The following is an 18,966-nucleotide window of genomic DNA, read 5'->3' as shown; positions in this document are numbered from 1 at the left end:
ACTGTGGAGAAGGGGACCCAGGCCCATATCGCACTCTGTTAAACTTCTGGTGGAAACTGTGAGCCCTCCAACCCTCACCAAAAAACTACTGTAGCCACATATAGGTGATACCTGCAGCCATAAGGTCAATCGTAGTGGTGTACAGTTGGGTATAGCAGGTTTTTCATGGGTTTTGGAGGGCTTCCCATACAAGGGGGTAATGTGAGATATGTACCTGGGAGATTTGGGAGCTTTTATGTGAAGTTCACTACAGTGCACCTAGGGTGCCCCATTGCTCTGCTGGAATGTCTGTGTGGCCTGTCTACTAAGAATGCTGGCTCCTCCTACATCCCAATGGCTTGATTTTGTGCGTTTTTCACTTGGATGGTTTTTTTTTCCCCCCCAAACATGGACCAAAACAATAAACACACAGAGCACAAAAACATCTAGAAAGTGGCCATTTTGGGGGGGGGGGGGGGGGGGGGAGATAGACATTTTGCTGTTCCAAAAGTTGCTATATTCATCACTTGGATTCTGAATGTTTTGAGCAAAATGTTCAAAGCTGGACTTAGACGTTTCATCGAAAATGCCCCTCTATACGGCTTTTTCACCACCAACAGGTCTACGGTTCCTCTTTTGCTGACCTATTCTGTCACCATGGTGTTATTAAAGTCTTTGTGATCATGAATTCATTTATTGCAGTAAACAGCTTATAGTAAGTAGAAAGGCACATTATTGGTCATTAGTTTTTGGAGATGTTACTTGAGTCTCCACTTGAAATAACTATTCTTCCTGTTATTAGTCACTGTTGTATTGGTTTTGGTGGTCCGATCAATTGATTTTGACAGGTCTTGAAATTATGTAACTTATGTAACTTGTGTAAGACAAAACTTGGTCATTCCATCAAGGCTGAAGCTTTCCTTAACCTGGCTTCTAGTTCTTTTTATTATTACTTACTAGTAAAAAAGCCCCGTTTCTGATGCAAATGAAACGGGGGCTAGCAAGGTCTTCTTCTGTGTGCATGTGGGAGTGTGTGTGTCCCACTCCCTGCCCTCTGGCCTCTGTCCCCTCCCCCCTCTGAGTCCTTCACTGTTACAGAGCCAACGATTTGATTTCGTGCTCTGCTGTTTTCCTTCAGTGACTGACTGTGTTACAGAGAGGGCGGGGCAGACACTCATAGGGAAACCGGATATCTCGCCCCCTTCACACTTCCGGCTGGAGGCTTCATAGAACGGTGGTGTTGCCTTTTATATAGAGAGATGTTATTCAACAGTTTACTTGCCTTTTTTGTGTTCCTCGGTATGCTGGGTAACCACTCTGCTTTTCTGATCTGCTATATGGGATACCCAAACGTTTTGTCAGAAATGTCCTGTTTTAGTTTCGGGAGGTGGTGATTTAACCACACTGATGATCCTCCCAATTTCCCGTAGAAGTGCTTCAGGTTTTGTTCAAATGTTTTATTTTAATCTCTCATTTGTTTCCTTCATATTTTTGAGAGATTTTATGCTTCTGTTATTTTCAATTTATTACTGAAGCATATGAAATTTGAGATATTCTGTTAGTATAGCATGATTCACTTTGATTCCCTGATCTCTCTCAATCTTTTGAGGTCTACCACTGAAACATCATCTGTATACATTAATTTTATTTTTACCTTTCTACATTTCTGGTGAAGAGGAGTTTCTTTCTCTTAAATCCGTGTTGACTTGAGTTCATCAATAATGATTTTCATTGTAAAATATTGTACCTATTTAATTCTGTGATATCAGTATTTATTTCAGTTTGCTTTCCATCTAATCTCAGTGGTACACTAGACAATAGAATAAACATGCATGGGTCACAATATAAAACAAACATAAAACCTTACAAAAAATATCAGTATCAAGAAATGGTGTCTTTATGAAGGTTATGGATTTATTGGTCTTACTCATCCTGCTTTTTATGTTTCAACGGTTTTTATTGATGAATTAGAAGGTACAAATCCACTTCAGCATCGTAATGGCATTATGATATTGCCAACTCACAATCGTAACATAACAAATATATCCCACTACTTACAGTCATCATATTTTCAACATTTCTGTCCCCCCCCCCCCCCTAGCCACACTTTATCAATAGTTCTCATTATTGTAACTTTACAAACAACAATTATCATTGAAGTGTTAGCATAACCCTCCCTTCTCTCCTGTTAGAAGATCCCTCCCTCCCCCCCCCTCTACCCCCACCCCTTGTTGAGAGATATCCAGACTTCTAACTATTTACCACAAAGGATGATCCAAGCACAATATGTGGCTAAAGCGAGTTCACCATTAAACTTCGCCCTTTAGGAGACAGACTCTGAATATAGGGCCCCCAAACGTCCAAGAATCTCCTCAGCCTCCCCGGGGAGCTTCCCACCCCTCTCCTCTCAAACAACACAAATTCGTGTAGCTTGTTGCGCCAGTGCCAGAAATCCGGAGAGGTCTCCGTCACCCACTGACTCATTATTAGCCTCTTACCAATCAAGAAGGCCTTCCGAACCAATTGACGGGCTGGTCCCCTCTGCAACAGAAAAGCTTCATATTTATCCAATAAAATCCCCATTGGGGAGCACATGATTCTCAAGTCCAAGAGATCCGCCAGATATTGGGCAATGGTATCCCAAAAATGTCTCACTTTATAGCAGCTCCATAAACAATGAAAAAAGGATCCCGGGGCCCTCCCACACTTCCCACATAAGGGTGTAGAAACTCCTCCCATCTTGAATATTTGAGCCTTCGTTAAATAGGCCCTATGAAGAATGCGGTATTGGCACTCTCTAAGCCCTGCATTCCCCGTCAAACTCCGTACCCTGGCCGTCAAAACATTAAAATCTAAAGAAATATGTGGTCTTTCCAAGTCTCCTGCCCATCTCTGACGAATATTCTCCCGATCCTTGGGCACCAAAAATTTCCCCAATACTTTGTGCAACCCAGAAATAGAAAGACGTTCACTTTGTACCGAGTGAAAAAACTGTCTCAATAGTCGACAATGTCCAGCGCCCAAAGCCACTGTCTCCAATGAATCTATATAATGTTTTAACTGGGCATAGGCAAAAGCACCTCCCATATCATATCCCAGCCCCAGCGCTCCTAGGTTCAACATATGGCCTTGCCGGTTCAATACATGCTCCAACCGATTTATCCCATGTCTCGACCAGGTCCGAAAAACTGCATTCTCCAAGCCCGGTCGAAACAGCAGGTTACCCTGAATAGGGAGTAGATCTGAAACACACCTACTCAAGCCAAACATCCGCATCAAATCTCTCCAAAGCGTCCGTAAAGGGAGCACAAGTATACTGGAACGCAGATCAGGAGGAAGTGCCTTGCTGGGAGCCTGCAGAAGAAAGTGGAAATGACATGGTGCATAATATTGGCTTTCCAATCTCCTCCAAGTGTAATCATCTCGCGCCAAAAACCAATCTCCAAGATGACGCAGGAGGCAAGCCCAGTTATACCTCCTCAAATCCGGGAGCCCCAGGCCTCCCTCCCCCCAAGTCCCCTGCAATGTATGTAATGATAATTTTGCCTTTTTACCTCCCCAGCAAAAGCATCTGATCACCTTAGCCAACAAGTTCAAATCTCTTGTCTTCAAATAAAGGGGCAACATATGTAATAGGTATAACCACCTAGGGAACTCCACCATTCTGAATAACTGAATCCGCCCACTGAGAGACAGCGGTAAAGACTGCCAAGCACGCAGCCTCTCCGTTGTGTTCCTCAACAATCTAGAAACATTCAGGCTATATAATTCTGAGACTTTCATCGAAATATGTAGGCCGAGATATTTGAAAGATCCCGGCGCCCATCGAAGAGGAAATCCCTCTCCCCACGTACTCTTTAGGTCTTCCACCGAGGGCAATGCTAGTGATTTACTGTAATTAAGACGGAACCCTGCGAAATCTCCAAACTCCGTAAATAGTTCCAAGAGAGCCGGCAAAGAAGACTGTGGCTCTGTAAGATGTACTAGCAAATCGTCTGCAAAAGCAGAGAGCAAAAACTCAGAGTCTCCTACCTGTACTCCTCTAATCTCCGGATGTTGCATCATTTCCCGAAGAAGAGGATCCAAGGATAAAATAAACAAAAGAGGAGATAAGGGACACCCCTGCCTCGTCCCTCTATAAATCCGGAAAGATCTCGAACGCTCTCCATTTACCCACACATAAGCACTCGGCTCCGAGTACAGGACCTTAACAGCCTCTAGAAAAAAACCCTCAAAGCCATAAGTGCGTAGAACAGCAAACAAGTATGACCAACTGACCCGGTCAAACGCCTTTTCCGCGTCAAAGCTAACTAAAAGCAACGGAAGGCGTCTCCTGGCTACCACTTCTAGTGAGGTCAACAAAGAGCGAACATTTTTCACTGCCGTCCTTCCCCTCACAAAACCTACCTGGGACTCTTCAACCAGGGGCGGTAAAACTAAGGCTAATCGATTGGCTAAGATTTTAGCATACAGTTTCGCATCTACGTTGATTAAAGAAATAGGTCTATAAGATCCTGGGTCCATCACGTTCTTCCCCTCTTTAGGTATCACAACAATTTGTGCTTCTCGAAATGTAGCAGGGAGCATCTGCGTAGTCACCATTGAGTTAAACAAAGTCAATAAAGGCCCCTGAATCTGATCGTAAAACTGTTTATAAAATTCTATTCTATAACCATCAGGTCCAGGAGCCTTGTGAGAAGCACTCTGTTGTAAAGCCAACATCAACTCTCCCTCTGTAAATGGTGCATTCAAGCCTTCCTTCTGCTGATCAGAGAGGCCAGGTAACACCAAATTATCCAAATATAGCGTGCTATCTAACACTACATCCCGATCCGAGGCATATAACGCCTCATAAAACTTACCAAAAGTGTCCGCAATATCTCTAGCCCCTCTTACCATCTTCCCATCCCCAGCTTTTAACTGTGAGACCCGATTGCTCCCCTCCTTCCTGCGAACCATCCTAGCCAACATGCTTCCTGCCTTGTTACCATATTGGAACAGGCGATATTTATAATAGAGCTGAGTCTTGGCCGCCCGCTGATGTAATAACTCATTTAATTCTTTCTGTGCCTCCAAAAGAGCCACTCTATATGAAACCGTAGGTGAGTGCCCATATGTTCTCTGTAACCTCTGGACCATGCCTCCCAGTCGAACAATTTCCCTATCCCTCACTCTCTTTTTATAGGCTGAATAAGAAATAATATCTCCTCGTAACACAACCTTTGCTGTTTCCCAGAACAGAGCCGGTTGATTTGCATGAATTCCATTATGATAAACATAATCCTCCCATCTATCCTTTAAATATTTATGGAATCTCGAGTCTCTTACCAACTCCAGGGGGTATCTCCACATCCAATTGTCCCGGCCCTTCAATTGACCCATCAATGCTAACCATATCAGCGCATGGTCAGAGACTGCGTACGGGCCAATCTCCGCCTTTTGCACCTGAGAAAACAAGGAGTGTGAGACAAACAAATAATCTAGGCGGGACTGAGAACCATGTGCCCTGGAAAGATGGGTGTAGTCCCTTTCAGACGAATGTAACAGCCTCCAAACATCTACTAATGCCAGGGCTTTGCAGAAGGAGGACAGCGCTTTACGACTCCCCCCCGGACTCTGGCAAGCTGGAGTGGAACGATCCATGAGAGGGTCGCATACCAAGTTAAAGTCTCCCCCCACAATCAGCTCCCCTTCTGCATGCGGAGACAATCTCTTAATCAGGTCCTGAAAAAATTTTCCATTAAACACATTGGGGGCATAGATATTGCAAAAGACCAAAGGGCGGCCATTAATTTCCACTTTAGTCAGAACCCACCTACCCTCCGGGTCGGCCCAAACTGAGCCGACCCGAAGTGGGATGTTTTTTCGAAAGAGAATCAGTACCCCTGCCCTCCGACCCACCGCAGGGGCCTCCACCAAAGATCCCACCCATCCTCTTTTAAATTTGGCATGTTCTCCAGAGGAAAGATGTGTCTCTTGAAGCAAGGCCACGTCGGCCCTCTGTCTCTGTAACTCCTGCAGAACTTTAGTTCGTTTAATAGGGGAGGAAATCCCCCCCACATTCCACGAAACTATTTTAAGTGAACTCATAATTCCAGTGATCATACATTCGAATTACAATGTTAGTTTTACCAAATAACAAGAGAGAAGACCTCCCAGCCCTTGGGCCTCCCCCCCTCAACCATCCATTCCAAATATTCTTTTTCCCTAGTCTTCCCGGATATCTTCCCAACCCCCCCCTCCCCCTCCCTATCCCTTGTCTATCCCCTGTAAAACCCTTCATGGCTCCTAAAGAGAAGCCCTATCACGCGAGCTCCCCCCCACCTATGTATGTTCCATTAGCAATCACACTTCTCAAGTCATCATTATCTTCCCACTCAAATATGGCTCCGATGCTTATATAAACAAAACAATCATATATGCAATCCCCCTCTTAAAGACCCCAAAAAATAGAACAAATATCATTGCATTACAGCATATGGTATAACAAGGTCTTGTCAAGTGTGTTCTTAGGAACACCGAGCTCCAAATAAACTTCAGGCAGCAAATTCATGCAGTCCCTTTGAGTTTCAAAAGTTCTTGTCTACCAGACTGGAACATTCATGCCGGTCCCTCAGCCCTCACAGCCTGTTGCGCGAACTTCAACGCCTCCTCCACCGTGTTGAAGAACTGCTGGGACCCTCTATACCAAACCTTCAGCCGGGCAGGATAAAGTAAAGCGAATTGAATTTTTTTCGTGAACAAAAGTTGGCACACATCTCGATATGCTCTCCTCTGTTGAGACACCGCCATGGAATAATCCTGAAAACAACGCACCACACAGTTCTCATACTTCAGCTGCTCTACTTTCCTGAGCGCTCGAAATATCTCCTGTTTGTGTGCAAAATTGAGCACTTTAAATATCACCACTCTGGGCCTCTGATCTTCTTTTCTCAGAGGACCCAGCCTGTGGGCGCGCTCCACACGCAGCGGGCCTGTTACCAATGTTAAGTTAAGTGCTGTAGGGAGCCAGGATTCCAATACCGATCTCAGGTCTGTTTCTTTAATATTTTCTGGAAGACCTATCATTCTGATGTTGCTCCTCCGTGCCCTGTTCTCAAGGTCCTCCAATTTAGCCTCTAAGTGTTCCACTTTTTGTTTCAGGGTCTTATCTGATTTTTCCTGTCTCTGCACATAGTCTTCCACATCTGATAAACGCTGCTTGTACTGGGCAAACTCCGTCTGAATACCGCCCAACTTATCGTCTATTCCCTGTAGTTGTTCTGTGATTCTTTGTAGTTTTAAGTCTACAGAAGCCTCCAGCATTAAAGATACCTCTGCTGCTACCTCTGCAGCCCACGCGGAGCTCACCGTCGGCGGACTCCCGCTCCTTGCGTTCGCCATCTTGGATTCAACGATCCGACTTCTCGTTCCCTCCTTCTTCCCCGACTTCGCTGCCATCCGCCTTTTCTTGGTCGCGTTCGATTAGCCCAGATATTAGCTCGGTAGTTCCCCTGTATTTCGGGTGAATCACCAATTTCGCCGATGCGTTTTATCGCCGTTATATCTCAGGCAGGGAGGGAGCTCTGCACGACGACAGCCACCTTCTAGCCGTGCATCACGTGATCCACTCATCCTGCTTTTTATTTTAGCAGTGGGTAAGTCTTCCATCACCTGGACCTCAGCATGCCTACCCATCTCTAAATTGGCCAAGCATACCACCACTTGCTCCTCCATCTCCTGGTCTCTTTCCAGTCTTTTTTCTTCAATCTGTTTCCCTGCCTGTCTTACACTGCTTGTATTCTCTTGTATTGCACCCTTATTCATTCATGGATACCTCTTTCATTACTTCCCTCAATTGTTCTGTTTGTTCTGCTGCTCTTTGGCTATTCCAGCATCTTTTCTCTGGTGCACCTTTCTGGATCTCTTCTCTTTCTTCAAAAGCTGTCAATTATTTTAACATGGTCTCACTTCTTTCTTTACTAGAGATTTTCTTAATTTGCTTTTTGAAACATTTCCTTCAATGGTATTCCTGTCTCCCATTTTTTGGCATGTACTCTTTGCGAACACTCTTGATTTTAATATAGGAATTGTGGCATAAAAACAACAGTATATTAATCTCCTTTTAATCTAACTGCAATCAATATTTTCATTAGCTTTTATAGTCTGTCTCCTGGTACAGTGGGGTCCATGAACAAGTTCATGGACCCCACTGTTCATGGTTGATCATGAAATCCTAATACACATACTTGAATACTTTGGCATCGGAGGAAATGTCTTGAATTGGTTCAAGGGGTTCCTAACCCTGCGCTCGTATCAAGTCACATCAAATTCAACCACGTCCAAGGCATGGATACCTGAATGTGGAGTCCCACAGGGATCACCTCTCTCTCCAACTATATTCAACCTAATGATGATCCCTTTGGCAAAACTCCTATCAAACCATAACCTCAACCCGTACATATACGCCGATGATGTGACAATATACATCCCATTCAAGCAGGACATCAAGGAAATCTCCAGCGAAATCAATAAAAGTCTACACATCATGAACACATGGGCGGATGCATTCCGCCTGAAACTGAACGCAGAAAAGACCCAGTGCCTGATACTCACCTCCCAATACAACACAACAGAATTCAGCGTGATAAACACACCAAACCTAAAACTTCCAATCTCAGAAACACTAAAAATCCTTGGAGTGACTATCAACCGCCACCTAACACTCGAAACTCACGCAAACAACATAACCAAGAAGATGTTCTTCAGCATGTGGAAATTGAAAAGAATTAGACCATTCTTCCCAAGATTCGTCTTCCGCAACCTAGTGCAATCCCTCGTCCTTAGCCACTTGGATTACTGCAACTCATTATACGCTGGCTGCAAAGAGCAAATACTAAGGAAACTTCAAACAGCCCAGAACACAGCAGCCAGGCTCATCTTCAGAAAACCTAAATATGAAAGGGCAAAACCACTACGAGAGAAACTACATTGGCTTCCACTCAAGGACCGCGTTACTTTTAAAACTTGCACACTAGTCCATAAGATCATTTACGGTGAAGCCCCAGCGTACATGTCTGATTTAATAAACCTACCACCTAGAAACGCCAAAAGATCATCCCGAACTCACCTCAACCTTCATTACCCAACCTGCAGGGGCTTGAAGTACAAGACGATACACGCGTCAACCTTTTCCTACAAGAGCACGAAGTCTTGGAATACATTACCACGCAACCTAAGAATGATCAACGAACAAGCCTCCTTCCGTAAACTACTGAAGACACACCTGTTCGAACAAACTTATGGAAAGAGCCAATACACATAGAGACCACTCACTGTCCACAATGCAATACACATCCACATCTGATCCATCATCCCTTTATCCAGTCAACCATACATTCGTCCACGGAACTATGTACACTATATGTCTAGGCGCCTAATAATGCCCTTTTTTCCCATTGTCTCTTTCTAATGTCTCTGTGTTTTGTCCCATTGTTATACTACCAACGATATTCGAATGCCTCGCACAACTCTGTTCAATGTAATCCATAACTTAGTTGTAACAAATGTATTTCTATTATTCAAGTCTTATTGTAAGCCACACTGAGCCCGCAAATAGGTGGGAAAATGTGGGATACAAATGCAACAAATAAATAAGTTCACCTTGGCCTATAAGTAAATCAGGCATGTTATCATCACCTGATGGACTTCCATTATTACTACCATCATCATTACCCCTAATACTGAGGTTAAAGACAGGCAACCTTTTATCTTGGGTGACATGTGGCCACTGTGAATTTTTCTTTTATCTTCCTTTCAGACTTCAATAGTAGTGATCATTTCGCTGAGGTTTGATCTAGGTATTATAGTACGAGGTCATTATACAGCAAAGACCTGGTAAAGAGAAATTTCTCTGTTCCATTATTTTCTCCCTCTTAGAAATACAAAGCAATTATATAACATCACCACAAAGCTCCCAGTTTATTCTTGTGAAAGTATCTCCCAATTGGAAGTTTTGCGTTTTGGATGATGAGACCGAACTTCACTCCTGTGCAGGGTATGTTGAAGATTATCTCAGACTCTCAGATTTTACTATTAGTGTTCATCCCAACTACTGAACTATGCCAGAGGGTTTTTTTTTTCTGGAGTTCGTAAAGTATAATACATTCAGGCAACATATCAAGGTGCGCTTGAAAATTCTTTTTAAGCGGGCCAGTGGTATCCAATGCATTTGTGATAATTTCTGTGTCTTTCTGACTGTATTTGTTGACATTTTAGGATCTGCCTTCTCCACACATAATACAGAATAGTTGCTTGTTACCAATATTTCTTTTATTTATACCATTCCTGTGCTTTTATCCTTTACCACACTGTTTAGCTTTCTTGCCTCAAGCTTTTCAATGGTGAATAGTCAAGGTGATAACAACTTCTTCACTGTCAGTGTCATGATCCTAGTGGGTTTCTTTTGGCAGAGCAACATTATAGCATTCATCTTATTTTGTCTCTGTGTGTACAGGCTTTCTGAGATTGTCATGTCATACTTACCAACGAAATGTGTGGCCATATCCAAGTCAGTGTTGCATGGCAATTTATTAACCTCAAGTGTGGGATGCAATCAAAAGCTCTCTCACAGTTAATCCATTCCAGAACAAAGTTATTATTTATCTTAGAGCTGGAGTTCCAAAAATAGCATAAAACTGAGCAATATTTTGCTGCATTATTTCACATACTTTTTCTACTTCCTGAATGTGTCAGATCTTTTTAAGCCAAATGTGTAACACAAGGGAGTTATTTAATCTTTCAGCATGAGGCAACTGCCAATCAGGCAGCCAGAAGCAAATAGCTCTGCACAATCCTATATAATAATTCTCACCTCCAACGTTCTGTGCCTGGGACTGTAGCTCCCTAGGCTGGAGGTGGTCTGCTAGGCAGACTTACCTACTCCTCCCCCTGCCTCGGAATCATCTGTCACCCTCCGCGCTACGGCCCCCTCGACCCCCTCCTCCGCGAACCTGTCGCCCCCCCCCCCCCGGACCGCCGAAAACCTCCCCCCGCCGCCGTTGTGTACTACCTGTGCTGACGGGGGACCCAAACCCCCGACAGCCGAAGTGTTGTTGTGCCCTTCGCGTTCCTTCCTCATCTTCTCTGGAAGTTCCTCTGCATAAGTCTGACTGCGTGCGTCTGACGTCAGACGCACGCAGAGGAACTTCCAGAGAAGATGAGGAAGGAACGCGAAGGGCACAACAACACTTCGGCTGACGGGGGTTTGGGTCGCCCGTCAGCACAGGTAGTACACAACGGCGGCGGGGGGCGGTTTTCGGCGGTCCAGGGGGGCGACAGGTTCGCCGAAGGGGGCCGTGGCGCGGGGGGGGGGGGGGGAGGAATTGCCTGCCTAGAGCCCGTTTCCTTGCCTTCAGAAACGGGCCTTTTTTACTAGTGTTAAATAAGCTTGGTAAAGTACTCTATCCAAACCAATAATATGGGTTGATATATTCTTAATACTGTTCCAGGTGGATACCTATTGAGAATCAATGAGTACTATCGGCTCGTCTGTTTCCCATTTTTTATTTTGGTAAAAGAAATTTATCTATGGGTGTAGAAGTGCTCAACTATGTGAAGTATGAAAATTTGGCCTTCAGAAAAATGATTTCCAAATAATGTAGCGGTCATAAAAGAAAAGGTTTGCTAGAATGCAATAAAATGTTGCATCTGCATCCAAGAAAAGACAGACCCTCATCTTTAATAAAACTGACAGCCCTAATTGTCCACGAAAACCTGGATAGACATTCAGAAACTGGAGAGAACAAAAGGGTCAAATATACGGCAGACAACTTTTATGCTTCGTTACTTTCAATTTGTTATTGGAGAATATGAATTTAAGATCTTTTCTGTTACTGCAGCATACAGGATTGGGATCTTTTTCATTATTTTTGTATGACTTAGCAAGAGAAATGTATTCTGTTCAATTAACCTCTCCTTTTGTTGTTACATTTGTACCCCGCGCTTTCCCACTCATGGCAGGCTCAATGCGGCTTATATGGGGCAATGGAGGGTTAAGTGACTTGCCCAGAGTCACAAGGAGCTGCCTGTGCCTGAAGTGGGAATCGAACTCAGTTCCTCAGTCCCCCAGGACCAAAGTCCACCACCCTAACCACTAGGCCACTCCTCCACCGTTGCTACTATTTGAGATTCTACATGGAATGTTGCTACTATTGGAGATTCTACATGGAATGTTGCTATTCCACTAGCAACATTCCATGTAGAAGTCGGCCCTTGCAGATCACCAATGTGGCCGCGCAGGCTTCTACATGGAATGCTGCTAGTGGAATAGCAACATTCCATGTAGAATCTCCAATAGTATCTATTTTATTTTTGTTACATTTGTACCCTGCGCTTTCCCACTCATGGCAGGCTCAATGCGGCTTACATGGGGGAATGGAGGGTTAAGTGACTTGCCCAGAGTCACAAGGAGCTGCCTTGTGCCTGAAGTGGGAATCGAACTCAGTTCCCCAGGACCAAAGTCCACCACTCTAACCACTAGGCCACTCCTCCACTCCACTCCTTGTCAGAAATGCACAGTAATTATCTATTAATGACATTGCCAAAAAAAAAATTCTCCCAATTTACCTTTTTGAATGTTCTGGTGATGTATAAAGAAGATGATCTCTGCAAACTGTAACAATTCTGCCAGACTACAGACTTCTCCACTACTGCGCTGGATCACAAGATTACATGAAAACTCAGTGTGATGGTCAAACTCTGGGAAGAAAGTGCGTGCCACAGCACGAGTACTCCGTTTCTGATCATTAGGAAGGAAGGAGAGTTGCATAGAGACGTAGGCATTCACACCTACGTTTGCAATGTACTGGAAAGACGGGTCACGCTCTGCCACAACTCTGTATTTCAGAAGAAGAAATGGAGAACAGACTTAAGTGTTAAGTTGCACAGAATCAGCTGCTTCTGTCACTTATGAATACAAAATGAATAATTAGTCGAAGCAGACAATACTGTGAAGACACAGAACCATTCAGATCAATTCTTCCTGTGTGGTCATATGTGAAATACAGCTTACGTGGTCTCAGAAGTACATCTAAAGCCTTGGTTTTGGATAGTTCCTATATTGGCCTAAAAAAAGATATAACTACAAAGGGTCCACTTTTGACCAAGACTGATTTGGCTATAAACAGGTGATAATGCCTCTATACAAATCACTGATGAGGCCCGTGTGTCCGGTTCCGTAATTCACATCTCCGAAAGGACAGAATTGTGGGAATCACATGGAGGACTACCAAAATGGTGTACAGCATACACAAGTGAAGGCCAACATTTTACCCACAAAAAGTCACAAAATCAGAACACAAAATAACAGAGCACATCACTATTGAGCAGAAAGAGCTTGTCTTCCTCCATTTCTCCCTTCACCCCTCCCAAAGAAAAGGCTGTCTCAATCTCCTCCTTATCCCCATGAGTCTCTCTCCATTCTAACTCTACTTCCATCATACTCAGGCCTAGATGCACAAAACCTAACGAGTCAGCAACATGGTTTTTACACCGGTACTAGACAGTTTAGTGAGCAAGGAGTAAAACGAGACATGGACAAACGGGTTCTCTGAGCTATTTTCCTGTCATGGTAGCAGCTAATGAAAGTTGTATGCAAAGCTATTATAATGAGCTAATTACTACACAAATGTACATGCAAAACGATGCACAGTCATTTCCCCTACCTTTACCATGGAAAATGTAATGGCAGGTCTGGAGCTGTTGGCTCTTCATTGTTGCAAGTAGGAGAAGGGGAGAAACAGCAGGGAAGACACTGGAGCACAAAAAAAAAAACAAAAAAACCTACACCGGCTTTCATACACGCAGCTTCTTTGCATGTATGAAAGTCCTATCGATGCCAGAGTCTCCACTGGGAGATGACACGTCCAACCAGGAAGCTGCTGAACCTCATTTACACTGAGGAAACTGGTGGGGAAGCAAATGGATCATTTTTCCCGAGAGTAAGCTGTAAAACCCAAAGGAAAGTGTGGGGGCGGTCCTGTGACATGCTTCTCTTTCAAATGACATTAACAGAAGCACAGAGACACGCTAAATCAATTAGACAGTGTCAGCCCGGGATGTCCCATCCACTCACTCACTACTGGAGGGGGACACCAGGAAGTTCGGATCCAATCAGCTCACAGCTCTGCTCTGTCACTGGAGGGGGCAGCTTCAGAAGGAGTGATGTCAACAGGGAAGCCCTGCAGGGAGGAGGAGTTGGGACAGCAGCCAACCAATGAGAGTCCATCTTCAGGGAGATAGGGCATTTCAGGGTGTCAGCCGGCTAATCGAAGGAAGCAGCAGGAGCAGCTGGGGGTGGAACCAAGCCCTATGCTGATTCCTCACAGAAAATGACAACCGAGAGCATATTCTGCACTTTATTCAGGCAGCGAGGAGGCAGGGAAGACATCGGAGCCCCAACACAGGTTTGCCCGCCATTCCCTGCTTCAGCCGCCACTGTCTACACGCTGCTCTATCAAAAATAAACTCTGGCGTTTTTGAGCTTGCAAAAACAAACAAAAAACCCCCAAACAAAAAAAACAAATAAAAAACAGGCTACCTCTACTGCTTCCATACACGTAGCTTATCTGCATGTATAAAAGCCATCTGTGGCATGCGCAGAGTAGCTACGCTTAACGACTGGCTGCTCTGCGCATGCTCAGCTGATCGACTGGCTTCCCCCCTATCGCACGCAAATGAGCCTGTACGCAAAAGCAGCAAACAGCTCATTTGCATGTGATTCACTTTGGGAATCCCTGTGTATTTCCAAATCGGTAAATTTTACCGAGGTGAAAATACAAAGAGATTCTTTACGGGGACCTTAGTGCATCTGGGCCTCAGTCTCTATATTCCTATCATATCCTTACCTTACCACCTTCTCTCCCTGTACTCCCCTATCCCATTTAGTCTCCATGTTGTGTCTGTAATTCATCATCGGGCAGCACTTCTTCTCTGAGCCAATGATGTCTCCCCTCTGCCCCCTTTTGGCCTGTGCTGGCACCATTTAAATCAGAAAACAAGTTTTGTTTTTTGGTGTTTTTTTATACTTGAATGTTGAAAGTGATGCCCTCTTAAGTCCTTGTAGCAATGTGGTGCAGGCTCTTGTCACAATGTTTTATTTTTATTCTGGGGGCCAGGGAGAAATGAAAGACAGTCTAATTCCTCCCTAAGGCACTGTCCTGCCCCATTGATTCCTCTCCCCATCATCTATCCCCAGGTTCTCCCCCTCCCTCTGCACTTGTGTCTTACTGCCATAATGGGATAACAGTGCCTTGTTCCCATGACAAGGGGCATCAAACAAACAGAACCAACAGACATTAGGGACAGAATTTAACAGTTTAACATCCTTTGCTACAGCTGTCCTTTATTTAGGAGGAAAGATCGGAGAAAGAAGTCTTCAGAAAAAGGATGGAAACAGTTGTGCTGACAGGGTATATAGTAGAGAAAAAAAAAAAAGAGTGAATGAAAGTGCTACAAGAGGCTTCCAAACTAACAAAACATTTGGGAAACACTGTTTTCTGCTATCTTTTGAAGGAACAACCTTGCTAAAGGATTACTGAGAGATTCAAAGACCTAGGGCCTGATGAACAAAGCTTACCATGCTGGCAACATTTGCCTTAGACTGGTTGTAGCTAATCTGAAGCAAACATTATTTGGTGTCTAATGCACAAAGGGGTTTGGTGTCCCTTTTACTGCTCCTCCTAGCAGCTACCGATAACCCTATGCAAATATATTACAACAAGCTCATCAGTATTAAAATGAGCATTCTGTGTGATCCATAGAAAGAAGCACCTACCTTTAACGTGCTAGACTGTCCAGCAGGTCAGGAGCTGTCGGAGAGGCACCCTCCTCATCCACGCTGGCAACTCTGGGGCTGACCCCCCCCGTCCAGTTTCTTTCTCCCTTCAACCTCTGCCTCCCAATCACCCCTCCCCCGGCCTGGCGGAGGGAGCCCTCCCCCGGCCTGGCGGAGGGAGCCCTCCCCTTTGCCTCCCAATCACCCCTCCCCCGGCCTGGCGGAGGGAGCCCTCCCCTTTGCCTCCCAATCACCCCTCCCCCGGCCTGGCGGAGGGAGCCCTCCCCTTTGCCTCCCAATCACCCCTCCCCCGGCCTGGCGGAGGGAGCCTTCCCCTTCTTTCGGCACTCTGCTGACCTTTATTTCTCCTGTGAACCATGAAGCCCTGCTAATTTTCTAAGCAAGAACAAACACACTGGCACGTGTAGCATTGTTTTCTCTCCTTTCTTCTTCACTTCCTGCCCTACATCTTTAGCACTTTATCCACATTCACCTTTCTTCCATTTTTCTGCCTCCAAATCTACTTTCCTTTTTGTTTCATCCCTTCTTTATCCATCCATCTCCTCCTGTTCATTTCTCTTTCCATCCACTCATCCATATGCAGCATTTCCTCCCTCTCTCTTCTTTCTTTCCATCCACCATCACTCCTCTATATCCCTATTCCTCCCCATGTGTCTAGCACTGCTCCTGTGTCTGTCCCTATGCTCCCTCCCAGTCCAGCATCTCTTTGCCGTGTCTTTGTCCATCCCTGTGTCCAGCTTCTCCCTTCTTGCCATCCTTCCTCCTGCACCATCAAATCTTGGGGCAAGCATCCCCCCCCCCACAGAGTCTGGCATATTTCACTATGGCCCTCCCTCACCTAGCATCTCTCCCCCTCTCTTCTGCCCAGTCTGGCCTCTCTCTCTTTTCCCTCTGTAGGTCTGGCATCATGCCATAAATTAGGGTAAGTGCAAAGTCTGTGTGATAAATGCAGACAGCATGCCCAGCACATACACAGCATGTATCATTCAGGGCATTAACTCACGCACTCCAAGTAGAAAAGAAATAAATTAGCCATACGAGGTTCACCCACTCCCCAACCATGTAATCCTCCTCCCTACCAGATCCAAATCCTCTTCCTGACAACAGGCCCCAAGAATTCTATTCTTCCTCCCAACCCCCTTACCCCAGCAGCTCATGAGTCCTGGATTCCCCCACTGGAGAAATAACCTAATGGTTAGTGCAGTGGCCTGAGAACCAGAGGAACTGGGTTCAATTCCCCCTGCAGCTCCTTGTGACTCTGGGCAAGTCACCTAACCCTCCATTGCCCCAAGTACAAAATATGTATCTATATATAGCATATAAACTACTTTGATTGTAACCACAGAAAGGCTGTATGTCAAATTTCATCCCCTTTCCCAACACAAAAGCCTGCCCTACACAACAGCTATAGCCCTCTCAGAGCTCTAACCTACACTTCCCCATCCCCCCCAGGATGTGCATTCCTCGCTACTGTGGTCCTGGGCAGCAGCAATCCTCTTCAGTTGCTGCTCAGGACAGCGTCAGTATCCAAATACAGTGCCTCTGCCTCCTAGTGGTAGTCTGATGGTAGTACTGCTCGGAGGCAGAGAGGCACCATTTTAAATAATGGCGCCACAGAACAGCAGGACCACAGTCACCTGGGTCCACAGCAAAGAGGAACACACAACCAGGGATCTTCTGTGTACTAGGGAAGCTTCCTCTCCTGGTGAGTTGGGGATGAACAATCAGTACAGTCTGCACTGACCCCGATACTTTTGAGGTCTTCGTGCCAATGCATCTCCTCCACGCAGTGAATGGGCTTCGAGCATCAGCTGCACCACCTTGAGCATGGGCATCGACGCACTCAAAGCTGTAGCTTTGTGCCGGACAAAGAAGTGCTCCATAAGATGTTTGAACTTCCTGATGAGCCGCTCCCTGAAAGATGACATCAACAAAGATTGGAGCAATATAGTCGGAGTGGCCATGTTCCTCTGAGACATTTGGGACAAACTGAAAGATATGTCTTGGCACCTTGGAAACTGTTGCACTCCCTCTGATGCCAAGGAATACGAGCGGTCCTCATATCAGGGGTGCTTTGAGGGCACAAGTGGTCAGTGCCTCAATACTCTTGTCACAGAGCTTCAAAAGGGACTAATGTTGGTGTGCCTTGGCCTCCAAAATTTCTGTCCTTCCATTTCCTCAGAAGAAGTTTGGAGAATGATCAACCCTTTAGCTATGCTCACTGTAGAGGATGACTGATGCACTCCCGATGCTGATGCGTCCCCAGGGTGTGATGTAGCTCCTTGAGCCATGGAGACTGGTACTTCCGATGCCAATGGATTGGACATACTTGTGTCAAAAGTAGGTTTGTATTGTTTTTCTTGACCCTTCTTATAATTGTGTTCACAGATGTCAAAAACAAAATCATAAATGGGTCCCAGGAATGACAGGCATCAGTTATGTGTATCCATGATGGACACCTGTTATACCAGGAATATATTTTAAAGCCACTGTGAAATTCTTTTCTGGGACATGTCAGGAAAAAGAGCTACAGAAAAATCAAATGACAGGATTTTTAACAGCTAACCAACTGGGCGCCTCTGGTGGATGGAAACAACACCCCACAGGTTCTGGACTGGTCTGTAAGTATGCTAAGGAAACACAACTTGGACTACAGAAAAGAAGTTTAAAACTGCCAAAAAACCTTACTAGGGAAAATAATAAAGGGGTTTGAATTGTCACTTTGTGACAGAAAACAGGACTTAAAAACTGGAATGCAGAAAAATGCAAAAAACAAAACAAAAAACCCCCCAAACAACCAATCCACAGACGCCAAACTATGACACAAAATAAGGGAAGCACAGAAAAGTGTAACCAACTTGCTAGGTCTCATGTGACAGTGGAAGGCAGGAAGATGCTTATACAAGCATGGTGCAACATCCCAAAAAAACTGCTGTAAACAAGCTGGAGAGCGTTCCCATGCTTGTTCTATTGGATATTGCCACCCATATGTAAGTTTAGGCTATCCTGCTTATCCTTGGAGAACAAGGAAATCAACCCTACTGGACTGCTGTATTGAAGTTCCTCAGTTTCAACCTGTGCAGTGGAGATGGTAGAATCTCGGTGCCACCTGTTGGAGACAGAGAAATACTGACCCCATCCTAATCTTCACC

At 45.0% G+C, this 18,966-nt stretch overlaps 1 protein-coding gene across 1 annotated transcript in view; it reads right to left on the bottom strand.

Annotated features, from left to right (window-relative positions):
* The window catches only part of C2CD3 (C2 domain containing 3 centriole elongation regulator), a 374,295-nt gene that overhangs the window by 215,218 nt on the left and 140,111 nt on the right, over nt 1–18,966 (bottom strand). The window contains exon 21 of the mRNA XM_030200012.1: nt 12,586–12,854. Coding sequence (XP_030055872.1) covers nt 12,586–12,854 — 269 coding nt within the window. The remainder of the gene's footprint in view (nt 1–12,585; nt 12,855–18,966) is intronic.

This window comes from Microcaecilia unicolor, chromosome 4, assembly GCF_901765095.1.
Source record: "Microcaecilia unicolor chromosome 4, aMicUni1.1, whole genome shotgun sequence".
In the NCBI taxonomy this organism is placed as follows: domain Eukaryota; kingdom Metazoa; phylum Chordata; class Amphibia; order Gymnophiona; family Siphonopidae; genus Microcaecilia; species Microcaecilia unicolor.
This window is presented reverse-complemented; position numbering and strand designations above follow the sequence as displayed.